This window comes from Vigna unguiculata, chromosome 11 (genome assembly GCF_004118075.2).
Source record: "Vigna unguiculata cultivar IT97K-499-35 chromosome 11, ASM411807v1, whole genome shotgun sequence".
In the NCBI taxonomy this organism is placed as follows: domain Eukaryota; kingdom Viridiplantae; phylum Streptophyta; class Magnoliopsida; order Fabales; family Fabaceae; genus Vigna; species Vigna unguiculata.
In genome coordinates, this window is record NC_040289.1 from 36,097,983 (window position 1) to 36,109,296 (window position 11,314).

The 11,314-nt window shown below is 29.4% G+C and overlaps 1 protein-coding gene across 1 annotated transcript; it reads right to left on the minus strand.

Annotated features, from left to right (window-relative positions):
- Positions 1-4,266: 4,266 nt before the first annotated feature.
- Positions 4,267-6,172, minus strand: LOC114168995 (3-ketoacyl-CoA synthase 12-like). Its single transcript, XM_028054001.1, has one exon. It carries the CDS (start codon positions 6,051-6,053, stop codon positions 4,644-4,646), a length of 1,410 nt encoding a protein of 469 aa, XP_027909802.1. The 5' UTR covers positions 6,054-6,172; the 3' UTR covers positions 4,267-4,643.
- Between the last annotated feature and the right edge of the window lie 5,142 nt (positions 6,173-11,314).

An 11,314-nucleotide genomic window follows, 5' to 3' on the forward strand; every position in this document is an offset into this window, starting at 1 on the left:
TTATTGTACTCTTTAAAAGAAATCGAATTTGATTTTGGTTCTTATAAAAAAAAACTATTTCTTTTATGTTTCTCTAAATTTGAAAATTATATCACTTTTTAATTGTTGAGCATAAAAAGTTAAATGATCATTCCAACTTACAGATGTCAGTATTACAATGACTTTATGAGACATTATTATTCTTATAACTTAAAAAAAAAATTGGATTCATTAAACTTTATAATTTTAAATGAGTAACATTATTTAAGTAGACGAATTTAGATCAATATGATAAGTTAATAAATAATTGAAACAAACCAATGATATTGGCTCAAAATATTTTTCATGATTTGTGCGTATACAAAGATCTAAGGGTTAAATATATTTTTTGTCACTCACGTTTCAGTGAATTTTGAAATTAGTTCCTTTTCGAAATTTTATACAAATTTAGTCCTCCATCTTTAAAAATGCGTGAATTTAGTCCTTCTTACCAAATTTTATTAAGTTTATTTGACCTTTTAAACGCATTTTATGATAATATTTGAGGTAACATTGAAGCGAAAATGTGTCAAACAATATAAACAATTAAAATACCATCATGAAATGTGTTTGAAGCGTTAGATAAACTTAATAAAATTTAGTTAAAAAGACTAAATTCACGCATTTTTAAAGATGAAAGATTAGATTGGTCAAAATTTTTGAAAAGAGATTAATTCTGAATTTCACTTAAACTTGAGGGACAAAAAACATATTTAACCCAAAATCTAAATAAAGTTTATCATACAAAATGTTTTTTTGTGTGTGAAATAAGCATTATTCTGAGTGCATTAAATTAAATGTAGAAGATTTTAATTTGAGCATTGAAAAATCTGAAAGCACAGAGAGAAGAAGCAGCCATCTGTAGTGTTGTGAATCTCATCACCAAACAAGTGGCATTTAATTGACACGAATCATGTCATGTATTATTATGTTCTCAAAGTTCACCCTTTTTGAATTCCATAAAAAAAATGGCGTTTTAAAGCTATACCAAAAATATGAAATAAAAGAGAAGAAGGTTGGAGTATTTTTTTATCCCACTCGGATTATATTATATAGTTTAGTCAGAAACCAATTTTATATGATTGTCATTAGTCACTCATTCTAAACAATTTTAGTAACTTTATTTATTTTAATTTAACCTACTCTTTATAAAGTGATATTTGTAATTTTGTGTCGACTTTGAATCTCTCACCATTTGTGAAAATTCACTGGATCCCATTATTCTTAATTAGCGTCACGCTTTGTGTTGTTTTTTGGCAACAGAAGTTCCCTTCACTCACAAACATTTATTATGGTGTTGCCTTCTTCAAAACCCCCATTGATTCGACACCCTACTCCTCTTCTAACCTTTATGCATTCCTTTGTCTTGTTGCACCAACAAAACACACCAAACTTATAAACACAACCATTTCTTTTTAAATATCATGCCATTCTTGTGAGATCGGTAGCTTTTTAACTTTCAAAAATATTTTCAACAGAATGTTCAAGAAAGTTTACTAGAATAGACTTTAACTTGACTCTGATATTATGTTAGAAGTGAATTTTAAACCTAACTCAACCTCATAAAACTAACTTGTAAGATAAAAATTACACCAACTTATATATTGTGAATTGAGTTCATCTCTGATCGATGTAAAACTTCCAAAAAAATAGAACTAAACATTAATAAATAATTTGATAATAATTAAAATGATAGATTTAATGATAAAATATCTTGTTAGAATAGATCTCGAATATCTATAATTTTATCTTATCCATGAAAATTTTGGATGGTATATAACGATGGTATGACATATAATGACGTTGTAGGAGTTTCCATTAGCATTTATGCTGTTCTGAAATCTCATCACTATTGTTGCATCCTAAGAGACTTTTATTAAAAGAGGAAAACCGTGAGAGCATAAACTGGACCACACAAAAACTTACCATTTTATATATATATACGATCTACCTAGCTGTCCTCTGTTATGCATAGCGCCATTGTTTTTTTCTTTTTTTCTTTTGAGAAGGACCACAAAAGACATGCACCTAACTTTTCACAACACTTTTTTTTTTTCTTTCTATCCTAAATTTGACAGTTCAATTTCTTCCTTAACGACACAAACATTCTTGTATGCAGCAGACCTATACTCATCTCATATTAGAAAAAAAATTCAAGTTTTTAATATATCTGCAGACTCTTTTTTTAATCAATTTTAAAGAATTTTTTTAGTTCACCTTGTCAAATAACTAAGGTTAAATATGTTTTTATTCCTAAAGTTTTAGTGAACTTTGGAATGGGTCTCTCTTCGAAATTTTATATCAATTTAGTTCTTCATCTTTTGAAATGCGTGAATTTAGTTTTTTTTTTACCAAATTTTGTTAAATTTAGTTGACATTTTAAACGTATTTTATGATAATATTTGAGTTAACATTGAAGCGAGAATGTGTCAAACGGTGTAAACAATTCAAATACTCTCATGAAATGCACTTAAAATATCAGATAAACTTAATAAAATTTGATTAAAATGACTAAATTCATGCATTTTTAAATATAAAGGACTAAATTGGTAAAATTTGTTGAAGATAGACTAATTCCAAATTTCACTGAAACTTGATTAACAAAAACATATTTAACCCAAATAACTATACTATTATTACTATTATTTATTTTTTAAATATAACACACATATATAATAAACTGTCTTCATGAGCATATATAGTAGTTTGATGAAGTGAATTAAAACGGTTGAAACTTGATGAAGTGATGGTGTTTCTGAAAAAATTAAAAGCGTAACACTTGTAGTTGTGGGTTTGAATTTTGACAGTAAATTAATTATGAGATGGATGGTGCTAGAAATTATTACAGGTCTATTATTGAGGTTAATTTTTGCTGCAGAAAATAGCCCCACAGAGGGTTTTCCATATATCAATGTTTTATATTCCAATTTATTGTGTGTGTGGATAAAAGGCAATTCATAACATAAACCATGTGCTCTCAACAACTGTTGTTTTTGATGATTTTTCTTTTTCTTTTTTATTTGCTAAATTATTATTTATTAAAGATTTTGATGATTATAGTACTTTTTCTTCGTTCATAACTTATTTTCAAGCATTTTTTTACTGTGAATTGATTGTGAGAAATGGTGTATAATTATCAAAATGTAATTTAAAGTTGCATTACAATTTATATATCTTTGACCACATTGTGCTCTAACAACCGGGTTGTTTCCATGTCTTGTGCAACATCCTATTGGCTAAGCTATCTAGCCGAAAACTTAGATGGAATAATTATTGTTTCGAGTTTTTAAATGAAAAAATTGAAAATTACTTAGAAGATGTTATCGTAAGAGAAAGTTGTCAAAATTTAGTTGTTAAAAAATTATTTTCTTTTTATTTTCTCTATCCATGTTTATATTTAGAAAAATGATTTTTTGAGTATTAAATTTTGACAATTTTCTCTTATAATCTTATGTGTCATCTTTTAAGTGGTTTTTTATTTTTTTTTTATTTTTTTATTCTCAATATTTCAAAACTACCTAAAAAATGACACCTTTATTATAAAAAAATATTGTCAAAATTTAGTAGTTAAAATATCATTACCCTCACGTTTAAGTTATCCATCCAAAAACTTAGATGGTTTAAGAATCTAAACCAACCACAAACGGTACAATACTAAATCACTTCCTGCTAAAACGATCTCGTATATTATATTATACGAGTTATTATTTAAATCTATATTACAGTAAAATGTAGTATATCAGTTGTTTATTATATGGGTTGTCACTAAAATTGTGCGTTATATCGGTCTAAAACACAACGGATGTAAATAGTTGGATACAAATAATAAGTATTGTTTTATTTATTTAGAAAATTGAAAGTATATTTATTTGTACGTTTTTTGTTTTTGAAGTAACTTAAGATCTTGTTTCTGTACTACGCTATTATCATATAGTCATTTTGTCTTATCCATTAACCATGATACAGGAAGAAAGAGCGACCCCATTAATAGAAGACCCCACACCTCAAACACCCTTATCAACCGTTTACTTTCTGGACTTTCTGCAAATCTTCTGTGTACAAAAAATAAGCAAAATCCATTTTTTTCTTTCTTTCTTTCTACCGTTTGCAACCACTGCTTTTAAACCTCTGCTGGTACAATTAAATTCGTCTGTGAAAACACTATACACCATATGAATGTTTTGCGACATATTCAATTCATAGTGTTGACCATTATTTGGCAGAAAGAAAAGAACTGAACAATGCAAATAGATAAAACGCACAATCTAATTAATTAACAAAGAGCTAACAAAATTAACCTATTACATTTTCTGTGAAAGAAAAAAAGAAACGGGTTATTATAACACATTTTAAACAAATAATGCAAACCAAAGTAAAAGTAATTAAAAGAAAGAAAAAAAAAAAAGCATAGTACCCTTCTGACAGTGTGGCTAACTTCTTGAGCGGTGTTAGAAGCAGCACATGTTATTGGGTAATGAACCCTAGAGGCCTGGGTTCAACAATAATAAGTGTATAGTTTACAGAAAAATTGAATGCACAATTACATGAATGCACCTGTAAGGAGAAGGAAGAGGGTCCCTTCTTCTTCTTCTTCTTCTTGCGCTGTTAATTTTTGGTTTCCTTAATCACTTGAGAAAATCAGGGATATTTTCGTAAGTGTAGGGGTCTTCAACCTCGTTGATCCAACCATAGGTCCTCATGAAGGGGTTGTCCAGTGACTCCGGAGGGTAGTCATCAATGCAATCGTCCCACACATTTGGGTCACCCAGGTCCTTCATCACCTCCCACAAACAGCTGTTGCATTTAAAGCCTGCACCAAAGCTTATCATGAACACCGTGTCACCCTTCTTCAACCTCTTTTTCGCTTCCATGTACGACAACACGTACCACAGGCTACTCGCCGACGTGTTCCCGAACCGGTGCAGCGTCATCCTCGCCGGTTCAAGGTCGTACTCGCTCAGATCCAAGCTCAGCCCAATGCCGTCGATCACGGCTTTTCCCCCGGTATGCAAGCAGAAATGATCCACCCCTGTTCGGAAGTTCAACGGAGATTTTGTAGCTCCGGTGCTCGCAGACTTCGGGGTGTTGTTCTTGTTGACTTTTTTTATCAGCGACACGAACAGAAACCTGAGCAACTCGCGCACGGGTAATATCTTGGGTGCCATGACTCGAAGATTATCGACGAAGGCTCGGGTGGCAGCTTTGGGGAGATTCTTCCCGAGGTGAAACCCTAGCTTCCCCTGGTCGTCTTCGCGCTGAATACAACAACCGTAAGCCTCTTCTCTGGCACCGTGGTGCGTCCTCACCAGGCACTTCAACCGCAGCATGGCTCGGTCCTTCAAGGAGCGTTTGTTGGTCAGGAGAACCGCGCAGCCGCCGATGCGGAACAGGCAGTTGGCGAGGATCATGGATCTGTCGTTGCCGGTGTACCAGTTGGGGCTGAGGGACTCCGAGGTGATCAGCAGCGCCAGCTTGTTCCTCTGCGTCTTGAAGATGTTCTTCACAATGTCCATGGAGATGAGGCTGGCGCTGCAACCCATGCCGGTGAGGTTGTACACCTTCACGTCGTGGCGGAGCTTGTAGCGGTTGATGATGCGCGAGGAGAGCGACGGGACGGCGGCGAGCATGGAGATGTTGACGACGAGGACGTCGATCTCGGAGGGGGAGACTTTCGATTTCGCCAGAAGCTTCCCGATGGCGTCGCTGAAGAACTCTTCCATCTCTTCGATGCCGTCGCGCAATGTGGGCGCTCCCTCTCTGCCCTCGAAGATGTTTCTTGGCGCGTAAGTCTGTTCGCCGATGCCGGAGCTGACGATGGCCTTCAACAGAAAACGGTACTCGTTGGGTCCCAGGTTTTCGCAGCGTTTGATGAGTTTCCCACAGAACTCGGTGTCCAGCATTCGGTCGTTGGGGGGCTTGTAGCATTGGTAGTTCAAGATGTAACACTCTCTGTCGCGTCTCTCCTCCAACATTTTCCATATGAGGAAACATGAGTACAACGTTGGAATCAGGTATAGTAGATAGAGCAACTCCATGAGAGAGTGTTTTTTTGTTGTTGTTGTGTACCGTGTTTCAGAGAGAGAAAGAAGAAGAGAATTATGGTGGATTAAAAATTAGAAGGGTGTGGATGTTTTATAAGAAGGGGGTGGAGTGGGTGAATGTGTTGGGCAATGGGCATGTGAAGAAAGACCTAAGACACCATGTCATGTCAGTGTCTCAACCCCCAACAACTCACTCTAATATTTACAAACACCATTTCTATAAATCTTCTAAGTAACTAAATGTTTTTTTTAATTATAGTATTTGAATTATAGTATTTATGTTTGAATTAGTTAAATGTCTTTAACTAAATGTTTTTTTTAATCATATCACTTAGGCTTAAGACGATTTATATATTTATCCATGTTAGAAGTGGGTTTAAAGTTTAATTCAACACAAAACTGGTTTATAGAGTGAAGCTTGCAAATCACTTATATATTATAAAACACCTCCTCAGTGGCGGAACTTGGACAAAAAATGTAGGGGAGCCAAATAGATTTGTTATATATAATTTTTTTTTAGTTAGAAAAAAAGCTCTTCATCTTTTCTCTTCATTTCCTCTGCTTAAAATAAGCACATAATAGTAGAATTCAAAAAAAAATATTACTGTCATTCACTATTATATCATGCTATTATTTCATGATACCAAATTATGAACACCATTTTAGATAAGTCCTTCGTACCTTATCAATTTGATTTTGTGGTATTGTCAAATTTGAGGCCGTTTTTCTCTCGTTGTAATGAATTTTTAAATTCAGTATATTATAACTCTAAGAATTTTAGATATTTGTTTTTTATTTTCTTGAATTTTGGTTCTCATGAAATTTCTCAAGTTTAGTTAACGTAAATGCACATTTTTTTATCTTTATCACAAGCCTACCTCTTTAAAAAAAGAATCAATTTTTTTACTTTTTATCATAATCTTTCTAATATAAATTTATCATCTCTCGCCTATCTGAAAAAAATAAAATTTATATTCACAAATCACAATTATCACAATGCAAAACATAACAAAACTCATACCACTTTAATTAAATAAACAACACCGTATGAATTCAAAACTTTAAAAAAAATTTACCATAGATATCAAAAAAACACAAAATCCCTAAATTTCACAATTAAGGATTATAATAATATGGGGAAAATTATAATTAGGGTTCATACCAATTTCATAAAAGAATCCCTAAAATCATAATTATGGTTTTATTAATTTGGGATAAACATTCTAAAAAGAATCATAAATTTAGCATACATAAATCATAGTAAAATACTAACTTTGATATGAGAGATCATGCAATAATGTATACTTTAATATAAATTTATGTGTTTTCAACCTCTATTTCCCAATCTATCTCTTTATATTTATTTCTCTTCACACACTTTCATTATAATTTACATTGTGGAAAGATCTTATAGCGAGAAAAAACAAATTTAATATCTTTTATAAATCAATGTCTCCATTAAATTTTTTTATTTTATCTTTTATTATAATTTTATAATATAAACTTAAAATAAATAATATATAAATATAATTTAAAATATATATAAATATATATAAAAAAAATTAAAAAAAAAAATTGGGGGAGCCACGGCTCCCCCTGGTCACCACATAGGTCCGCCACTGCACCTCCTCACGTCGAGGTATATTCATCTTGTACGTACGTTGAACAAAAAAATAGTGGGTGGATTTAAAATCTAACTCAATCCCATAAAATCGGCTTGTAAAATGAGATTTGCACCTCATTTATTACTATGAAATTGTCTTGTTTCTAGTGGATATCAGATTTCCAACAATTCTTCCTTTCATTTATTGAATTATTTTTTAAAGATAAAATCATGACTAAATCTAATTTCAAAACAGATAATATCTCGAATACAATAATAATCGATTCTCCACGATATTATTCGACGGAATTGGAATTGAAATAATTTCGTATTATAAAAAAGTATATTTATTATATACTTTTTAAGAGAAAGTTGTTCACCGTCTTTTATGTTCAAGTTTCTTTGTGAAAATTTTTGTAAGTAGGTATGAGAATATGTATTTAATGGGATAAAGAAAAGTGAAGATTATTTATGGATGACTTAAAAGAGTAATGAGAAAAACAGTCAACCCTTGTTGTAATGAGTCAGAGCATGTGCTTTTCTACTGAGAATGTCTAACTTTTTAAGAGTTAACAATGGTCACAGTCCCAGTCCACTTCTCTAAAATTGGAACAATGGAATGTATAGGTTTAGTTCAAAATTAATTATGTGTAAACAGTATATGATAGATTTAACAATTTTAGGTTAATTAAGTTTCAAGTAGTTCACACAACATTATAAAATTATAATGTTATAACAATAACTCAATTAAAGATTACAAATTTATTATAAATTTAGTGAGTTATACTATAAAAATTTATTAGAAACTAAATTTAAAGTTTTCAAATTTAATTAAGTCTTAATTTTATATAGTTATTTAAAAACACGAGTCTATACTCAAGTGTTTAATTAATATACTATATTTTCAAATAGGAAAATTATCTTTTTGACAAACTTTTTTTAACAAACTTTTTAAAAAGTTTCTATAAATAGAATTAAATAGATTAATTTTTTATTTTTTAATCAAAATAAAATAATAATTGTAATATTTTTTTACTGGGTTAATTTGTAAAAGGTTTGTCAAATTTTTTTGTTAAACTATCATCTTCTTTGAAATAATACTACATATGATTAAACAGAACTGAGTCCAGTCACGCGTGACCGGTCAAAATAAAAGTAAGATAGGTCCACAAAATTCATATTCAAGTTGAGTTTAATTGTATGCAGTATTTTATAGATTATTTTAAATAGCTTTAATAATTTAGTAGAATAAAAGTAAGATAGGTCAACACAATTCATATTTAGGTTGAGTTTAATTATATGCAGTCATTTTTTTTTAACTAATTTTCATTAAATTAATGGTTTGTGTCTGTAATACTCAACAAATTAAAAAAATATACAGTAAATTCATGAAAGGCTTGTATTGTAGAGTACTTTTACACAAAACAACTTAAATATACAACAAAATAACATCTAAAACTACACACACTATTATATAAAAAGAAGGAAGATGATAGTTTAACAAAAAAGATTGACAAACTTTTTGACAAATTACCTTTTTAAGTAAAAAAATATTATAATTATTACTTTATTTTGATTAAAAAATAAAAAAATAATCTATTTAATTCTATTTATAGAAACTTTGTCAAAAAGTTTGTTAAAAAAATTTGTCAAAAGATAATTTTCCTAAAAAGAAATTCCTTTTTTACATATTTTGTTTCTAATTTATTTTTTAAATATTCTTTTAAAATTCAAATAATTATTTTATTGATTTTACGCTTTAAGTGATCTTTTTTAACTTAACCGTTTTCTTTTTCAATTTAACCGTTTTTTCCTATAAAATTTAATTATTTTTTAAACTAAAATATCTATTATAAAAATTCATCTAAAAATAATAAAATTATAAAAATTATTTAACTTTTATAATAATAATTTTATTATTTTTTGTTATTATAATAAAGATAATAATAATAAATAAAAAAACTCATTTTCTCACTTACCTTACACCTGCATTCATGTACATACTACCATCACCGGTTAGCAAAAATAAAATAAATACATACAATGATAAGCTATTGAAATAATTTTTACTTAAGAAAACATGTATAAAATGTAATTAAATAACAAAAAACAATTCAATTTCATTAGAACACCAATATTAAAAAGTCATAAAAAACACACATTGATCTTATTCATCAAAGATATTCAATAAACAAAATATTAACTCACAACTTTCTCATCCAATAAAAGACATGAATTTGTAAGTGAATTCACAAATTTGTAAAAATTCTCCATTAGCTTCTCACCACCTCATATCTTAGTTCACGTGACTTAGACCATCAATGAAGTTAGAAGATTTCTATTACAACATAAATGTCAATACTTAATCAACAACGTAAACAATTGTTTCACATATCATCTCATACATATATACATATGACCTTAAATTCATTCAAGTTCCATCAATCTCAATAAGTATTACAATTAATATAACTCTCTATTTCAAATAAAAACACAAATCAATCAAATATAAAAATTAAAATTCATTTTGCATTTATAAAACCATACATATTCACCGAGATAATGATATCAAAAGAAAAGAAGAAAAATGAAACTTAGCTTGAGGAGAAATTGGGTAAGAGATGGATTAAGTTACAATATTATTTTTCCTTTATTGAAAAGTTCTTCGTTTGAGCGAAAATAAGTCTGAAACACAAGATACTTTCAACTTTAATTTTACTTGAGTAAAAATAGTGTAGGGGCAAGGCCTGGATCTTTGTTAAATTTTGGATTGAGAGAAAATATTAGAGAAATTAGTCTGAATAGTATAATCAAAGTAATTTTCAAAGATATTTCCAAAAACATTTCAATAATAATTTTTCTAAACAATGCAAAAGATCAATCTAAATTATTTTCTTAAGAATTACCTTTCACTCATATCAATTTAACCTTATTTGATATTATCCAGATTTCAATTGGATGCATATTCAATGCAAAAATAAACTTATGCTATATGTAGTTGTCCAATTCAGTAAACAACATATGCAAGACGCTAATTATCAGAAGATTGATTCGAGAAATCAAATAGACAAGAAAAATCAAGATAGAAGAACCTATGTGGTTGAAGACTCCTTGTTCAAACCATGAACACAATCTATATCCAAATATGTCACCTCAAATCACTCACGAATTTGATGAACAATTATTGTTCTTTGGCCCAACAGATAAGTATATCTATGGTTACTAGTTTTTGTGCCATCAAATTAAATTAAGATAAATGATTCAATACAATTTTTGCATCTTGTGCAATTGAATCATAGACGATACAATATATAATTAAAAAAGTTAATCAAAATTAATCACAATGCTAAACTAACTTTATATATTGTATCATAATTATTTCCTGTAATTGTGATTTTAGAAAACAAAAATATTTTACTCGATTCTATAAAAGATTTGTTGAAGTATCATAGTCATTTCAAGAGGTGGTTTAAATATTATGTTTCATGAAATAGTCAAAACAATAATCTTCTATATTATTCGAATTAAGAAGCCGCAAAAGTAGTAGATTTAAAAGATTTTTAATATTAGAAAAACAATTTTAAAATAAGTGAAGAACCAGATGTATAGTCCACAATAAGTACCTTACCCAATATAGTTACGCACATTTAAG